The sequence below is a fragment of the Gopherus evgoodei genome, chromosome 8, assembly GCF_007399415.2.
Source record: "Gopherus evgoodei ecotype Sinaloan lineage chromosome 8, rGopEvg1_v1.p, whole genome shotgun sequence".
NCBI classification, from domain to species: Eukaryota; Metazoa; Chordata; order Testudines; family Testudinidae; genus Gopherus; species Gopherus evgoodei.
In genome coordinates, this window is record NC_044329.1 from 94,634,307 (window position 1) to 94,653,061 (window position 18,755).

Genomic DNA, 18,755 nt, shown 5'->3' on the forward strand with positions numbered 1-18,755 from the left:
CAGTCATCTCTTTTTGATGTACCCTTTCTGTAGTATGATGAGAAAAACTGAATTGTAAATGCCTGAAGTATTGCACTGAACATTATCTGGCTAGTGATCAGAGTCCAAAATGGTTTTTTTCTTTTAAAATTAGGGTCACTTTGGCAAGGTTGAACTCTGCAGGTATGATCCAGAAGGTGATAATACCGGAGAGCAAGTGGCCGTAAAGTCCCTGAAACCTGAGAGTGGTGGGAATCATATCGCTGATCTGAAGAAAGAAATTGAAATCTTGCGAAATCTTTATCATGAAAACATTGTGAAATACAAGGGAATTTGCATAGAAGATGGTAAATTTTCAAGTAGAAGAAGATGCAAAATATAAATTTTTTCGTTCTAAAGTTCAGCATAAAACTTACTCCAGATATGAAATTAGATTTTTTTTCTTCTTGGAATAGGAGTTAAAAAATCTCTCTGACGTTTCTCCCCTTCCCTTTTTTATGCACTCAAAACTTTGAAGTGGCCACACTGGCTGCCCCCTCACAAAAAATGTACATGTAGACAATTAATTATGGCTCAGGTACAATCCCGAGGAAAATAGAGCATTTATTAAGAAAGCACAGACATAATAACTATACTTCATATCAAAGCAATTGTGGTGCCCAATGTTATTGAGGTCATATTTACATTAAATCCTTTGCTTGGCTCTGTCTCATTAAACATGCCTGGATTCTTCAGCTGTCACAATGATCACTATTTTAAAAAATCAGTATTTGGCTGAGAGTCACAGTTATCTGCCTTTTGAAGTAGGGTCTGTGTTTTCTTATAAATTTATACAGCATTCAGCACCAGGGGTGTTGCCGACACTGATTGGAGCCTTGGGGCAATACAGCCATGAATATAAATAATTCCCAGTATAGGAAAAAAAACCCCGGTATCTTAGATGCCACTAAGGTGGGAACTGTTGAGCAAGCCTGGTAGGATGAGTGTTGGAGTTAAACCTATGGCAAAATGAGCATTCTTACTATGTTTTCAGGAGGAAGTGGGATTAAACTCATAATGGAGTTTCTTCCTTCTGGGAGCCTAAAGGAATATCTCCCACGAAATAAGAGCAAAATCACCCTGAAACATCAGCTAAGATATGCTGTTCAGATCTGCAAGGTAAGCCTGGACATGGAGTCTTTCGGCAGCACGTCTGTGTAATTTGTAAGTACTTGAAAAAGGGGGGAGGGAGAGTGGTGTACATGGACAAGGTCCCTGCTCCTAGGGGGTTTGCATTACTTATGTCTCTTACCATGTGTCCAGCAGCTGAAACATAATGGGGATATCATAGTTATCAGTGTGGAGAGCTGCTGCGGAGTGAGCTCATGGAAAAGAGTGGTTTTGAAGGAGGAAAGGGAAGGGTGGTTAGCACACAGAAAAGCCAGCGGCAGCTCCAGCAAAGAGGATGGGAGTGAAAAGTTGCTAAGCAGAGACGTGGCAGGACAAAAGGGAGCATCCAGGAGGGAGGACCATGGGAGGAGCACAGAGGAGCTGGAAACAAGAGCCAAGCAGTAGGCAAGAGGAGAGCTGTGCAGGATCTCAGAAGCAAGGACAAGGAGTGTGCACTCAATACAGAAAATGAGGGAGCAAGTGGAATGATGTGGTCACAACAGCAGGCGTGGAAGTGTGTGTTAGGAAGGTGAGGAGGGGAGGTGACAGCCAGGTTGTGAGCTTGGGAGAACGGTGTATTAGGGAGTGGTGATTGGCAATTAGATAACATTTTAGATGTATCTAAATTTGAAATCAATGGGTCATTGGGGAATAGATGCTGGAAAGACAGCTAGGTCCGAGACTGAGTAGAGGCCAGAAAAGCAGATCAGGCCACCCAAGGGCAGAGTTTAGAGGGAGGAGCAGCTGAGGACAGACTGACAAAATGGAGGAGAGGAGAGAAAGAAGGGCCACCAGTAGAGATGATGGTGTCAATAGTGAGTGAGGTAGAAGAGAAGGTAGGGAAAGCAATGTGGACCTGAATACTCAGGATGTTAGTGTAACCGCCTTTTTCCTCCCTCTTCAGGGAATGGATTATTTGGGCTCTCGTCAGTATGTTCACCGGGATTTAGCAGCAAGAAATGTCCTTGTTGAAAGTGAGAACAGAGTGAAGATTGGGGACTTTGGCCTCACCAAAGTAATTGAAACCAATAAGGAGTACTACACGGTCAAAGACGATCTCGACAGTCCAGTGTTTTGGTAATGGGATACAACAACTCAGCTTCATTAAATAGTCTGTGTAATGTAGTCATTCACCCTGCTCCAGGAGCCTAACGCTTTCTGGAACTGTTTTTCTGTTTCGATAAGTCATGTTTTCCAAAGTTAAGTAAAACACACACACACATTCCATATAGCCACCCCCCCCCCTTATTTTGAATGATTACACTTTATATTTCTTTTTAACATTTTATTTGGCTTATATGCCAGAAGCTGGGAATGGGCAACAGGGGATGGATCTTGATGATTACCTGTTCTGTTCATTCCCTCTGGGGCACCTGGCATTGACCACTGTTGGAATACAGGATACTGGGCTAGATGGACCTTTGGTCTGACCCAGGATGGCTGTTCTTATACTGATGTGCTGTATTTCCTGGGTTGTATATTTTGATTGCTTGTGCAGCAGCTCAAGCCTTGTGGCAAGAGAGAGGGTGTGTGTAATTCCTTTTATATACTCACATATTGATTTATTCCACACAAATGATACCATAGGCAAATTATTTTAAATGCATCCGAGTTAAGCCATCCATTTTACCTTTTACAGCAGGAGTGTATGTATTGAGTGATTTGTGCAGCACTTACTGAAATTTAAAAGAGCCATGTTATATCCGTAGGTATGCTCCAGAATGTCTGCTTCAGAGCAAGTTTTACATTGCTTCAGATGTCTGGTCATTTGGAGTGACCCTCTATGAACTACTGACATACTGTGATTCAGAGTCTAGTCCAATGGCGGTGAGTGGTTGTAAACGGAAATGTTACTTCAACATCAGCAACTGAATTTTAATTCAACACTAATTCTGCTCATATCTTTTAAAAAATAGCAACTTGAGCTTTGTTTTAAAAAACGGGACCTGAATCATTACCTTATTGCTTACTCAAAATCAATGAAGCGGTGGAATGAATTTCTCTAGCTTATGGAAACAAAAGGTCTGGAGTGCTCTTTTCAAACATAGACTCTTGCATCTGGATGGTCGAACTGTCAGTAAACGTGTTTTTGCTTAAGAAAAAAATATGAGTATCTACATGCGGGTATTAGGTGTCTCATTAAGGAAGCTATGTTTAAAAAATTGTGCTTCCTGTATTCTCCTGATTGGATGGGAAAGAAATGAGAATACTGTATGAATACGGGTTTATAACTAGAGATTAAGTATTTCTCATGTCAAGTTTAACTCTTATGGATTCATTTGGCAAGAATTATAAATAAATGATCCATGTGGCTTTTACTTGTTACAGGAGTTTTTGAAAATGATTGGCCCAACTCAAGGCCAGATGACAGTAACGCGGCTTGTACGTGTATTAGGAGAAGGAAAACGCTTGCCCCGGCCACCAAACTCCCCAGAAGAGGTATAAACTAGATTGATAGCCAAATGTATACAAGCAAACTTTTCTTCTCAAGCTTTCTGAAGCGTTATGTTTTAAAAAAAAAAAATGTTCCTAATGAGATTCCAAAAGTCTGACACCCCCACAAAAGCAAAAACCTCTTTAAGGTCCTATATGATTCGTTATATAGTCCTTTGATTTCTGAAGGATAGAGCGTACTACACGGAGGCTGTGTTCATACAGCCATGCCATTCACGCCAGCGGGTCAAAGTGGGACTATCGAGACCATAATCATAGGCCTCTACCCCTTGTGCTAAAGGACAGCTCCTTTTCCTTGTAAGGAGCTGGGGATTAGTGCCTGAGCCAACTCCCACTGAAGTCCAAAGGATGCTTCCTATTGATTTTACTGAGAGGTGAATCAGGCTTTTAGTCACTAGGCCCCAGCCACTAGCAGCACCTGTGATCACATTTACTAAGCTGATGTTACACTCTTAATACTTTACAGCTCGCTTGTTCTGTACAGCATATAGCCTGCAATGCTATAAGTACCCCTCGGTCAAGGTGGTACAGTTGTTTCTACCTGTTCTCATAGATAATATGCCCGATTGTCAACCCAGATGGACAAATAGCTTTGATTTAAAAATGTAGCGGAAGCTCACTTCAGCTCAGATCATCAGCTAGTGTAAATCCGCATGGCTCTGTTGGCTTTAGTGGAGCGGCTCCTGTTTATACCAGCTGAGGAGCTGGTCCTTTATTGAGAAAGTGGACAGTCTACTAGTCACCCTTTCCATGTTTTCTCTCATTGCTAGGTGGACCAACTGATGAGGAAATGTTGGATATATAATCCAGGTGAACGGACGACCTTCCAAAATCTTATTCAAGGATTCGAAGCACTTATAAATAAATTATAATTAACATATTTGTATGGTCAGTGCTTTAAATGTATGTCAAATATAAATGCACAGGTCCTTTTATTTTAACTACTATAGTTTGTACTCTGGCTATGCTAATACATGTTTAACGGCTTCTTTTTCCAGTGGTTTCCTTTTTTTGGTGTAAATTCCCTAGCAGAAAACTTTGCTTTTGTTAGGGTATTACTTATTAAAAAAGGCTTGTTCATTGATCAGCCCATCCAGCGCTTAGATTATACTGAACTAACACAAATTGGAAAGAACTGTGTCAAGAAAGGGAATTTATGATGGTCCCAAGTCACATTGCATGTCAACAGATGAAGCACATTAAACAAGTGTTCTGCAACTAAAATGATTTTCCTGAATAACTAACTCAGAAGATTGAGCAGAACTTTCCATAGCAATTTAATTGCTTTTCAAATAATTTTTAGGAAAGTGGTAAGGTTTAAAAAAAAAGTTGTCTGTCTGGGCAAAAAAGGTCATCATTCGATGCATCTGCATTTCCAAAATATTTTGGCACATACCATTCAGTTCAGATACTGTATCAATCAATGTTATCTAACCTACAATTTGAAGTCCTGAGTTTTTATATTTAAAAAAATAAAACCTATACATGTAAATATTCCAAAAAAAGCATTTACCAACATTTGAGTTTGCATTTCATTGCAGAAACCCAGTTTCGTGCTACAGCTTTTTTACTTTTACTAAAATAAAAAAACAAACCCCTAAGCTAAATACTTTCCACCATTTTTACAGCATCCTATAACCTCAGCTTCCAGGAAAATCCTCATTGTGTTATGTTTTTTCAGGCCAGATGTTTTTCTGTCCTGCACTCCACTGCATTTATTAACACCTGTTTAAAAAAACATGAGGAACAAAAATTAAATGAGTATATAGATTATTCACTTATTGCATTAGAAGCTGCTTTTGGATCCCAGTTTGGTATGCAGACTGCCAAATTATGCAATTACCACATATATAGTTAACCAGTGGGGCCAGCCTGGGTATGACCATGAACAGGTTTTGCAGTTGAATCAAGGACACTGAAGTCATATGTGAATTTGCCAAGCTTTTATTGATGGTAGATTATTCAAACAGGCAACCTTTTGCTAATCCTCTCCCTAGAATTTAGGCAATATTGTCTCCCCCAAACCTGGATTCTGAAAATGCTTAGAGGACACATTTAGTGTTGGTAATAACTGAAAAATGTTTTTACATATTAAAGTATAAATGTAATTACTGAACCCCAAACAGGTAGGATTCATTTTTACAGTATTATTTTTTATTTCTGTACTTCACTTATGAACCTGAGCAGAATCTATATGCACTTTGTTACTCTTTATACAAATTAATAAAGATTTTTTTTTCTTCATGTGTGTGCGTTAATTATAAAGTACACTGTGTAAAGCTGTTACTTTTTTAGGGAAGATAAATTTGAAACTTTGCTATATAGCACAAAGCTGTAAAATGATACATTACTGAGTGAGAGTAGGCTGGAGATTTTGTCCTTTCACACAAATTCCACTGTAAATGGAGCAGTAATTTATTTTGTTGAAAAGGGTTACAGTTCTGAAAAGTTGCAAATACAATAGTTTAAACAAAATACTACAGGTGAATTTTTGACATCAATCAATACATACATGAATAATCTAACAAAACCAATCATTCTCAATATCAAATGCATTGCTATTCTGCTGTCTTAAGGCAGGTGTGCAGAGCATTTACATAACAAAGCAACCCTGTTTTCTAAAAAAGTCCTGACTCTGAGCTACTGCAGAAAACTTCGAGTTTATTCAAGACATTTCTTTTTTTAAAAAAATCAGTAAAGTTTAAACATGTCTTAAAAAATAACCTTGGAATTCTATAAAGAGATTAAATTAAATTTACAGCCATTACATGGCTGGGGCCCTACATACATCCGTTACACTATTGTTGCAATTTAGTCAAAGATGGAAACATTGAGTTGCAAAGGGATTACAAGAAAGTTAATTCACGTGGTCAGTTGCAAGTGTCTTATTCATAATTTGTAATGAAAACATGGATTTCCACCTCTGCAGATACAAAAATTGTAGGCAAAAAATAATATTTGATTTAAGGCAATTTGGTGATAGGACTTGGAGCTGGTAAATCAAATTTAAGATAAAGAAACTAAGTCAGAGAGAGGAAAAAAAAAGCTTTGAAAGTTGCTGAATGGACCTCTCAGCCCAGTGCCCAAGTCAGGGAGAAAGAAAAGCACTAGGCAAAGGCAAAAGAGTATTCCAGTTCTGGCGGGTGGAGACTGAGTACAGAACGAGTTATCAAGAGAGGTAATTCCTTGGAGAAAATGACCCTCTATTAAAAAAGCAAAAAAAAAAAGCAAGAGAATGGGGGGTAGCAGGGACAAGGAAGTAGGAAAAGTTCATGGTGAGAGAAGGCATCTACAATGAAAATCTTTTGAAGGGAGGAGTTCAAAAGGGTTGGAAAATATATATATATAAAAAAAAGGTGTAAATAATAAACCCAGCTGTCTCTATGGTGTATCATATGCACCATACTCATAAATGCCACTGAGAGCTGAGTGAGTAGAGATTAGTCCTGTCTAAAGAGGACTATTTGATTCCAAAAGAACACATGATAAAGGCCTAATCCTGAAGTCAATGGGAATCAAGAGCATTCACAACTTTGGGTCCCAAATGACCAATGAGGATAGCTGAAGCAAATTGTAAAAGTAAGTTTGACACCTGGAGACAGAGTAGATGAAGTTTAAAAACAGGAAAGTGGGATTAACAAAACCAAACTAGGACAGGTGTAGTGGGCTTGGGCAGCATTTCCTCCTCAACTGTCTGAACAACCCAGAAATTAGAGAAAAAAAAATCGGCTGTTAAATTTTTAGCTTCTTTTTGAGCAACTTTTATACTAATCCGCTTACAAAGTGGTTGCAATTATTTTGGTTAATCTTACTGTTCCTGCGCATTGAATTTTCATCACCAAGTAGAGGGTAGCTTTTGCATTTTAGTATTTGGGAGACTCTCTCACACCAGTTTAAATCAAGTGGTTAGCAAGACCTAGTATTTTACACAGATTTCAGAAGAAGATTAGGGCAGAAAAGTTAATTCACAAACAATTGCATATAAAAATGACAACCCCCTCTTAGGAAAGAATATCAATAGCTAAGATTACACCTTTGTTCTAACTAGCGCCTATGTATTCTAGATTGATGCTGGTAGGCTCAAAATATAACAAACTATTTTAAACAATGTTTACTGAAAAGCTCATGGGCTCTACCTTAATACATCTGGTGTCTCTCCAATGTTTTGGGGAAGTCTTTATATTTTTAAAAATCTAAGTGCAGAAGGCTCAACTCTGGAAAAGGTAAAACTGAAAAGCACATTAAAAAATAATGGCTAAGACAATCTCACCTTCCTCATCTAAGGAACAAGGAAAAAGTCTCCTTTGCTACTATTTTCATTGCTTTTGACTGACACATGATCAACAATCACCAAAGGAAACTTCTTTGCAGGCATAAGACAATCATTGTCAATTCTGACAAGTTACAGTAAGATCATATATTAAGGGAGACACCATTGTATTATGTAACAAGGCAAATAATGAGCAAAAAATGTCAACTAATTGTCTTTATTGCTACATATAATTTATTTGGAAAATTTGCCTGAATTGTTCCTTTTAGGAATATGTCATCCTATATAAAGATTGATGGGTATGAAGTTAAGGCAGTAATAAATACAGAGGTACAAAAAGGTCACCTGTTGGCTTTAAGGCAGGATTGGTTGATTGGATCTCAAACGCTTTTTTTAAAGATAGGATTCTGCATAATTTGATGCTGTGCCCTGAGTGTGCTGGCCAATATATTCAACTGGGCCAGCTTCTGGGGAAGAAATGAGGTGTGAGTAGCTTCGCTTTTCACTTCTTACTGGTGCCACCTGTGCAAAAGAAGAAAGTAAGTGACAACCCAAACTAAGTGATCAGAGAAAACAGTATCATTTGTGTTTATAAAGAGTTGCAAGCTGAGGTGTTTTATACTACGCACAAATGACATTAGAACTTTTAGACTAAATAGCTAATCATTGCCACTAAGTGCTAATATCCCAGTCCATCCTGATTTCTTTCTTTTACTTTTATATATATATATATTCATACATGCACGCACACGATGTGGTCTCTCTGAAATTCAGCTCTGAAATGTGCTTTACAGATGCTGTAAAACATGTAGAGCAGGGCTTGGGTGTGGAAATAAAGAGCTTTCTTTATTTCAGGCAACAGGTTAATCAATCATCTAATGCCAGGATTCAGACAAGTCTCTGGATGCCCAGGCACACTGTATATTTGTTTAGTCCATGCCAAAGGAATGGTCTCTGACTGCCTTCTGTGGAATGTGGCATTAATACAAGGTTGGGAGCAAGCTGTCTAACATCAGCTTCATCTATGAACTTTCCTCCTTTAACTAGAAAAAGGAAGATTGAAAAGCAGCTGTTATCTTAAACACCTGAACTATTTCTTTCCTCTCTGGGCTATGATAACTCTATCTGGATGGAACCTAATGACAAGAGTTTCCAGCCCTGTGTTTGGGAACTTAAAGTGAAATCCTTTACTACGTGCACAACACACAGCAACATCCATAGCCCTTGGCCATCTTCGTTACAAGGTACATCTCTGCCAGTTCTTGCCAAACAAGTGCTACCACCAGTATCTAGATTTGATCCTGCACAAGGTCAGGGCTACCCTGAGACTTTCCTAATCAGGATGTAAATAGAAAAGCTTTGGAATTGGTTGGTAGGTGCCACCAGGTTCATGTTTGCCCTAGTTTGCCAAAACATTTTGTAGTTGGCACAATACTCGTTTAGACCTTCAAAAGTCCTAATTATCTTTTAGCCACTTGGTGGCAGCAAGAGACAAAGATGGCATGCTACCACCTGCATCTAGATTTGGCCATGTCTGAAATCACTCTTAGTTTCTCCTCTCACCTTATGTAATGGATTCTGTGGAGTAAGCTGAAAGCTGCCTGGCTGGTATGATCCCTGGGCTCCAGTGTAATATGAAGGCATAACCTGCAAATAAGTATTGTAGTCTCCATAAGATATAGCAGGTTCCTAAATGGAGAAGATCCATGATAAACCAAAGGTCAAAACAAAACTATCTATTTTTAAGTAATTACTCTTATTTGACTACAGTAACTATCAGTGGACAGATATGGAAATATCCGAGTTAAGCCAAGTTTCTAAAGGAAAGAATTTTTTGTTCAGAAAGAGCTCAGGCCTACAGCAATTTATCTCTCTCACTGAGTCTGATACAGGAACTTTTAAAAATCTTTCTGCACACAATCCTTTTTTTTTTTTTTTTTTAAGGGGGAAATTGGGTTTTGTATTTTTTAGGTTTTGCCTATCATTTGCACTGCAGCACCGAGTGGGGGTCTATAACAATGTGAGAGCTAAATAGCTCCTAAATAATATCTTAGCGGGAAATAACTTGATTGTTCACTTATGCTGTTCTATGGCTGCAATGTACGATCATTTTTAATGCACTCCTGCTCTATTTTACAGCACATAGTGAAAACTTTGGGTTGTAGGATCCAAGGTACAGGAAAGCTTAGGGAATACCAAAGACTGTGTGTTTGGGATCCACACAGTGACTCTCCAGCACCATTTTCCCCACACAATCTGGTCCTTTCTGTTTACACTAGTGCTGAAGCACATGTAGCATCCTAAGGCTTGGTGTACACTACATGTTTAAACCGATTTTAGCAGCGTTAAACCGATTTAACGCTGTACCCGTCCACACTACGAGGCCCTTTATATCGATATAAAGGGCTCTTTAAATCGGTTTCTGTACTGCTCCCTGACGAGAGGAGTAGCGCTAAAATCAGTATTACCATATCGGATTAGGGTTAGTGTGGCCACAAATCGACGGTATTGGCCTCCGGGCGGTATCCCACAGTGCACCACTGTGACCGCTCTGGACAGCAATCTGAACTCAGATGCAGTGGCCAGGTAAACAGGAAAAGCCCTGCGAAATTTTGATTTTCATTTCCTGTTTGCCCAGCGTGGAGCTCTGATCAGCCATGCAGTCCCAAATCCAAAAAGAGCTCCAGCATGGACCATATGGGAGATACTGGATCTGATCGCTGTATGGGGAAACAAATCTGTTCTATCAGAGCTCCGTTACAGAAGACGAAATGCCAAAGCGTTTGGAAAAAAAAGCTACAGGCTACACAGTGCTGCGTGACAAGTGTTAACGGGAAGCCAGAGACTCAAATGGACGCTCATGGAGGGAGGGAGGGGGTACTGAGGACTCCAGCTATCCCACAGTCCCCAGCAGTCTCCGAAAAGTATTTGCATTCTTGGCTGAGCTCCCAATGCCTGTAGGTTCAAACACATTGTCCGGCGTGGTTCAGGGAATAGCTCATCAATGTACTCCCCCCCCATGTGAAAGAAAAGGGAAAGAAATCGTTTCTTGACTTCTTTCAAAGTCACTCTATGTCTACTGAATGCTGCTGGTAGACGCAATGCTGCGGCAGTGAAGAGCAGTATCCACTCCTCTCCCCTCCTCGGTGGCAGACGGTGCAGTAGGACTGGTAACCGTCCTTGTTATCAACCCGTGAGTGCTCCTGGCTGGCTTCAGGTGAGGCTGGCCGGGGGCTCCTGGGTGATAATAGGAATGATTCTCGGTAATTCCCAGTAGATGGTACAGAACGGCTGGTAACCGTCCTCATCATAGCAACTGGGGGCTGAGCTCCATCAGCCCCCTCCCTTTCCTGTGCAAAGAAAAGATTCTGTCCCACCTGGACTGTCATAGCAGTGGCATGCTGGGCTCCTCTCCCCTGCACCGCTTAATGTCCTGCCTGGACTGTCATAGCACCGGGAAGCTGCCTCCCCCTCATTTTATCTCTCTAACAAGTCAGTGTTTCTTACTCCTGCATTTTTTATAACTTCATGACACAAATGGGGGGGACACTGCCACGGTAGCCCAGGAAGGTTGGGGGAGGAGGGAAGCAACGGGTGGGGTTGTTGCAGGGGGCCTCCCGTGAATGGCATGCAGCTCATCATTTCTGCGGGATCTGGCACGGAGCAGCTGTGCTCTCTGATACACTGCTTCTCTAGCACACTTGCCCCATATTCTAGGCAGGACTGACTCTATTTTTAGAAACCATAAAGGACAGATTGACTCGGCGAGTCATTCCCATTTTTGCCTTTGCGCCCCCGGCCAACCTCAGCCAGGGGCACCCTGTCATAGTATCTTTCCCCAATCTGAACTTCAGAGTCCAAAAGTTGGGGTACCAGCATGAATTCCTCTAAGCTTAATTACCTGCTTAGATCTGCTAAGCTGCCACCAATCAGGAATTTCAGTGCCTGATACACTCTGGTCCCCCCAAAACCTTCCCTGGGGACCCCCAAGACCCAGACCCCCTGGATCTTAACACAAGGAAAGTAAACTCCTTCCCTCACCCATGCCTCTCCTAGGATTTCCCTCCCTGGGTTACCCTGGAAGATTACCGTGATTCAACTCCTTGAATCTTAAAACAGGGAGGAATGTCCCTTCCCCCCCCCCTTTCTTCCTCACCCAGAGGCAAAACAGATTCAAGCTCCATGAATCTAAAACAAAGGGATTCCCCCTTCTCCCCTCCCTCCCTGTTAAGTACAGACTCAATTCCCTTAAGCCTCAACAGGGGGAAAAAATCAAACAGGTCTTAAACACAAAACGTTTAATAAAAAGAAAAAGAGTAAAAGTTATCTCTGCAATTTAGATGGTAAAAGTTACAGGGTTTGTCAGCTTATAGAAACTGGAGAAAAAGCCTCCTCCAGCAGAAATACAATTTAAAATACTTCCAGCCAAATACACATTTGCAAATACAGAAAAACAATCAAAGGACTATAACCACCTTTCTTACTAAAATACTCACTATTCTGAATATATAAGAGACTGTAGCAGGGAGATTGGCAAGAAACCTGGTTGCACGTCTAGTCCCTTCCAGGACCCAGAGAGAACAAAGCAAAACCCAAAAAACACAAACAAAGGCTTCCCTCCACCGAGATTTGAAAGTATCTTGTCTCCTGATTGGTCCTCTGGTCAGGTGTTTGGTTCCCTGTTTGTTAACCCTTTACAGGTAAAAGAGACATTAACCCTTAACTATCTGTTTATGACACACCCATGATAGCAGCAGACAGTACAGAACGACAGATAACCGTCATCTCATTGCCAATTTACACCGGTAGCAGACGGTACAGAACGACTGATAATCGTCTCTGCTATCATGCAAAAGCAAATGAATGCTGCTGTGTAGCACTGGAGTATCGCCTCTGTCAGTGGCATCCAGTACACATACGGTGACTGTAAAAAAAAAAAAAGCTGAACGGGCTCCATGGTTGCCGTGCTATGGCGTCTGCCAGGGCAATCCAGGGAAAAAGGGCGCAAAATGATTGTCTGTCGTTGCTTTCCTGGAGGAAGGAATGACTGACGACATTTACCCAGAACCACCCACGACAATGATTTTTGCCCCATCAGCCACTGGGCTCTCAACCCAGAATTCTAAGGGACGGGGGAGACTGCAGGATCTATGGGATAGCTATGGAATAGCTACCCACAGTGCAACGCTCCGGAAATTGACGCTAGCCTTGGACCATGGACGCACACCGCCAAATTATTGTGCTTAGTGTGGCCGCGTGCACTCAACTTTATACAATCTGTTTTATAAAACCGGTTTATGTAAAATCGGAATAGTCCCGTAGCGTAGACGTACCCTAATGCTAAAGGAGAGAAGCAGTCAATGGAAATGGGAAGGAAACTCATTTTACTTTTACCTCAGAAGCTTCATTTTCAAATTCACCTACTCTTGCTTGAGTAGCATTGTATGCCTGCGCATAATGCTGATACCACAGCTGCACAGCCTCCTATAAATGAAAAAAACTGGTTCAGTTCATCTGCCTGTTATGGTGATTTTACTTTATGCCAGTTTCCCATGACCTTCACAGGGTACTAGATTTAATTAAAGACAAAAGCTCTCCAAGACACACACAAACAGATTTAAAACCAATAATAAAAGTCTAACAGAACAGTTTAAATATATGTTTTAAGTGATTATGTGATAGGTGTCAGATTAAAGTCTTCTACTCACCCAGAAGATATAGAACAATTATACGTCTGAACCTCATCTAGTATAGTATATGTTTGTGATGCCCATCACACGTTAAATAACTTGATTCATTGGTTTGGAATTTGTTTATCTTACAGCTCGTGAAAAAGACTTCATTCTGCACTTGTCATCTAAATTGATTCCAGGACCCGAGTGATAATATCCTGTTTATTAACTACATAAAAACTGATCAAAATGCTCTATAATTTATAGTACCATTGAGCCAAGTAACGCCACCATCTTCACAGAGCCATGGGATGTCTTTACAACAGGTCCTACTCCAAGTAGAACACAAAACAACCACATGCAACTACAGTGTAACTTCAGTTATCTCTGTGTAATAAAGCAATAAAAATATACCAAGCACCCCATTACAGGAAGGAAAGTACAGTTAGCTAACATACCTGTGTATAATCCCCGTACTGTTGAGAATAATTAAAGTAGTTTTCCATTGCATGTTGTGATGTAGTTCCCTGAGAGACTGCAGCATCCACTATGTTGCTTGAAAGTCCAGTGTGCTGCTGTGTACTAGTTGCTTTGCTGGCAACTGCTGCTCAAAACAAAATTAATATATTCAGTTTATACATGCTGTGCAACCATTAAGGGGTACATTTTGATCTTGGATACACTTGTGTAAACCCAGAATATTGTCACAGACCTGGAATTTATTACTCCAGACTTACACATTTAACTGCAATCAAAATCTAGCCCAAAATATAAAAGATCTTATGTTTGATAGAAAATAGTTTCTAGAAAGTACATAAATTCTGAACAAATATGCTAATTCTGTATATTTGCATTAGAAATACTGCAGCACATAATATCTCTTTACGGATAAGAACTCGTATAAACCATATTTTTCAACCAGAAAATTAGTTACGAGGGTCATTTATATCAATTTACTTTTCTTCTCAATGCAAGTTCTTTGAAAGAGAGAATCCAAGGTTTTATTAATGACAAAACGCTGTGGTTGTTGGGATGGTTTAGTAAGCAGAGAAACAACTTACCACACTCTGCTCTTGAAAGCTTTAAATCAAATCGCAAGGTATTAGACAAGCATTTGCGGAATGGCTGCTTACCCGAAAGACACACACCACGCAACACGCTTGCCAAATTCAAGTAGGGATTGGTACTAAGATGGATTTCTTTGGGTGGTTCCCCCAGGAGCGAAGTCTGTTTTTTTGAGGGAATCTGTAAAAATGTTATAAATTGTCATTCAACCCATTTTTCAGCTATCACTCAAGACATAAGTAAAACAAAAGCAATGACATGTGCTTGTCTCTACATGCAGATTCCACAGGTTTTACAGCAGAATATCTCCTGAACTGAATCATCTGAATAGACTGCTCAGATTACAGATATTTTTACTTGCCAAGTAGTTTGTCAGCCAAGTGTCTCTTTAGACCAGCAGGGAAGGGTTGGGGAAGGGGGGAACTTGCAAACTTAGTTTACCTGAGTATATTTAAAACCTCACTGAAAGCCATCAGATTAATAAAGCTAACAGTAAGCACATGATAGATGACTAGCTTCAACTCAAGTCTCTGGCAAACCAAGGACTGATGAACTCTGACTTAGGGAGGTAGAATTTTCTCTGACGTTCTAATGTAAAATGCCTTTCTGATCAAGCTGCTTATCAGCGCCAGCTATACTTACATTAAAGGAGAAAATAGTTGGGAATGGGTCAGAGACCCGAGGACTCACTCACTCCCCCAAACCATCAGAGGTGTGTGGGCTCCTGGAACAGACTGAGTCTATTCTGCTAGTTTTTGCCTCTCTGTGGTGCTAGGTCCTTAACAGGGACAAGCTGTTTCAGGAGAGCAGGAGCTCCAGAGGCAGCCTGCCTGCCAAAGACCACCCCCACAAGGTGTTTGGTGCATGCTACATTCTGGAGTGATAGCTCCTAGCCAGGGTCCGCAGACTTGGGCTAGCTGCGCTCTCACTGGCGTGCTAAAAATAGCTGTGTAGACACTGCAGCTCAAGTCTGGTGGGGGGTCAGGGAGGAAGGGCAGCATCTACACAGCTATTCTTACTTAGCACTCTAGTGAGCACTCCACTAGCCCAACCTTACATTTAATTTGTTGATTTACAGCATAAAAATATACCCAAAATATGTGCAGGTGGCAAATTAGTTAGCTAATCCTACACAGATTCTAGTAACATTTAAAATACCTGTCAAAATACAGCACCCCCAACATCTGCCAGAAAACATTGTTCTCCCCACTTTTGAGAGATGGGTCTCCTGATAAGTCATAATAGTGATGCAGAAGCACTTACTATTAATATCGATAAATATAAAGGAACTGGTCTATGCTGAGGCATATGTCACCTCTCAAACTGTAACACATGGGAACTGAAAATCATCTCTTTTACAGGCCAATCAGAATACTGAGTGGGATTCCACAGAGATGTACCAAGTATCCTACACAGAGGGCAAACTATTTGGCCAAATTTTCTGTGGGCATAAGACTTCAATGGCATCACACCAATAGATAATTTGGGACATAAATTTCAGAGGATTTTTACCTGCTTTTCAACACTGGGTGTAATCTCTTCACTGTTAATGTACATTCAGGTCCCTAATTCACCCGGTAATAACAATTGGTACATCCATTTGGGTTGGAAGTTGGCTTTTTCTACTACTAGTACCAAGGGGTTTATTCAAATAAGGGCAATTTTTTTGCCCTTGATATTTAAAATCATAATTAAAAATGCAAATGGATTTGCATATGTCTAAAAAGGAATTTAATGCTCATGAGAAGTGTCAGAATGTCAGCCTGGGAAAATGAAATCCTTTCTTTAGTTAAAACCTGGCACTACCACTGTAGCAGAGCCCTATTCTGAGAAGAGTTACTACCTCCGTGAGTCAAGAGGTTGTTCAGTCTCCAGGCCATTCAAATCTTGGGTTCAGTTGACACTGACTATGAGGGGAACCAGTTAGTGCCTTACTATTAGGAGTTTCGTGATACCTGTCCACTGGGAACTGGACTGAAGACACCACTCTCTCAATTTCACAAGAGACCACTGAGCAGCCATCCCCAGAGTATGGATGGGATGATTTCAAACTGGAGAACATATATTCACTTGAAACATGTAGCCCCTGTGATTTTTATATAATTTTATTCTAAATCCATTCTGTTAAAAATGTACAAATCTGGAATGTACTACTAATGCAGTGTTTCTCAAACTGGGATCGCCGTTTGTGTAGGGAAAGCCCCCAGCGGGCCAGGCCAGTGTGTTTATCTGCTCTGTCCGCAGGTCCGGCCGATCATGGCTCCCATTGGCTGCGGTTCGCCACTGCAGGCCAATGGGAGCTGCTGGAAGCAGCGGCCAGTAAGTCCCTCAGCCTATGCCACTTCCAGCAGCTCCCCTTGGCCTGGAGCAGCGAACCACCGGACATGTGGACGGGCCAGGTAAACAAACTGGCTCAGCCCACCAGGGGCTTTCCCTACACAAGCGACAACCCCAGTTTGAGGAAACACTGTACTAAAGCACTCGCCTTAGAAAACTGGCTCCTGTATCAATTGATGCAGAAAAGGAAGTAACTTTATTAATATCTCTGCCAGAAAGGCTGTCCAAAAGTATGGGATTCAAAACCTCTCAAGATAACCTGCAGATTCATTTTTAGAATACTTGATAATCTGGAGTTTTAAAAGTTTATTTTCCTTTTTTATCTGTATGAAAAGGTGAATGGAAATGCTGATTAAAATATACAAAAATAATCTGTTTAAAATCCCAAATTATTACACTAACATACATTTAAAAATTAAAATAATTATATATTAAATAAATGCTAAAAACAGAAGGTAGTTGAAGACACTGCTTAGGTGCTAGTAATCTCAACTGCTTCAGGAAACCAAGAAAACTTAAATCAAAACATAATAATCTACGAGATTTCAAGTTTTCTGGAAATCTCAAATGTTTAAGCAAATACATGTACAGAATCCAGTTAATGGCTGCGAATCTCAAACAGTTTTTAATAAAGCATTTCATTTCTGCTTTAATTTTTGATTCTGCATCCACACACTTTGAAAGAATAAATACTAAACCTGATCTGATGTCAAGGAAATGCCAATCGTTTTTTAAGAGGATGCAGATTAGAAACACACATTAGGTACTGTTCTAGTTTATAGACACTGAATTTCAACACGAGCTCCATTTTTACTGTCTAAAAAGGGCATTTCCTGTAGCTAAGATAATTTCATCATTACATATAAAGAGGCATGTACATGAGGATGATAGTACTACAGAAAGATTCCTCTTTGTTAATTCATTTTGACAAGCAAAAGACATTAATGTTTCCTTGCTGTAATTCATAATCCACATGACCTTAAAATGTTTTATAAATCATTCTACGATTCAGTAAACATTATAATGGCGATATTGCAAAAAGCAAATGCAGTTAATTTGTAATTGGAAGAACAACAAAAACAAAGGGGGTGGGAGTATGGGAATGCAAAATCTATGTCCGGTTTTTCTTACCCCTGAACTTGTATCAGTGCTTTTTGGCTGACTTTGCTGTTGGGGATGTTCAGTGCGCAAGTCTCCAGCAGTAAAATTTGTTAAGCTCTGAAGATAAGCCTGCGACTCTGCGCCAGCTCCTTCTGACAGTCCCACTGTAGTTGATTGTTTATCCTGAGTATTATTTTGCCCTGGCATCGCTTGTCCAACAATGGGCTGATTTGGAAAGAATGGCAAGATGCCCATCCCTGTTGCTGCTGCTGTTTGATTTGGAGTCATATTAGATGCTGCAGTCAACCATAAATGGAGAAACTGTTCTGTTAGACAAGATTTATCAGAACATTTTGCTTATGGTTTTTATTAAATGATGACAAAAACATTGAGAAATCTATTTCATAGCTGTCACATAACAGTAAACCCTGATGCTGGTGGCCAGGAATGCTGCAGTAATAAAAACCCGGAGCTTAATTTAAAACTAAAGCTAGAACAGAAAACTGTATCTGTATTTAATGCTATTTCAGTCTAAACATCTGCTAAGCTAAGAAGTGAAACTGACCAGGGTCGGGTTCATTTGTTTTCTGCTACTCAAGAAAGCTATGAACAGCAGCAGCAGAGGCCCCTAAGTGATCTGCCTGTGGGCTCAGGAAAACAGTACAGCATCAGTTCACACTAGGAAGGTTTTCTTCACAACCTGAAGGGCTAGCAACTCTTTTTTTTAT

The 18,755-nt window shown here is 40.3% G+C and overlaps 2 protein-coding genes across 6 annotated transcripts in view; one reads left to right on the forward strand and one right to left on the reverse strand.

Annotated features, from left to right (window-relative positions):
• JAK1 (Janus kinase 1) overlaps positions 1-5,826 on the forward strand; it is a 97,170-nt gene extending 91,344 nt beyond the window's left edge. For all 5 annotated transcript variants that reach the window (XM_030574083.1, XM_030574082.1, XM_030574080.1 and 2 more), the window contains 6 exons: positions 134-326; positions 1,013-1,137; positions 2,033-2,205; positions 2,838-2,955; positions 3,457-3,567; positions 4,353-5,826. In XM_030574083.1, coding sequence (XP_030429943.1) covers positions 134-326; positions 1,013-1,137; positions 2,033-2,205; positions 2,838-2,955; positions 3,457-3,567; positions 4,353-4,454 — 822 coding nt within the window. In that variant the 3' untranslated portion in view covers positions 4,455-5,826. The remainder of the gene's footprint in view (positions 1-133; positions 327-1,012; positions 1,138-2,032; positions 2,206-2,837; positions 2,956-3,456; positions 3,568-4,352) is intronic.
• A 102-nt stretch (positions 5,827-5,928) lies between these two features.
• RAVER2 (ribonucleoprotein, PTB binding 2) overlaps positions 5,929-18,755 on the reverse strand; it is a 78,712-nt gene continuing 65,885 nt past the window's right edge. The window contains exons 10-15 of the mRNA XM_030574085.1: positions 18,058-18,323; positions 14,658-14,769; positions 13,983-14,128; positions 13,247-13,336; positions 9,416-9,541; positions 5,929-8,374 (exon numbers count right to left, since the gene is read on the reverse strand). Coding sequence (XP_030429945.1) covers positions 8,246-8,374; positions 9,416-9,541; positions 13,247-13,336; positions 13,983-14,128; positions 14,658-14,769; positions 18,058-18,323 — 869 coding nt within the window. The 3' untranslated portion in view covers positions 5,929-8,245. The remainder of the gene's footprint in view (positions 8,375-9,415; positions 9,542-13,246; positions 13,337-13,982; positions 14,129-14,657; positions 14,770-18,057; positions 18,324-18,755) is intronic.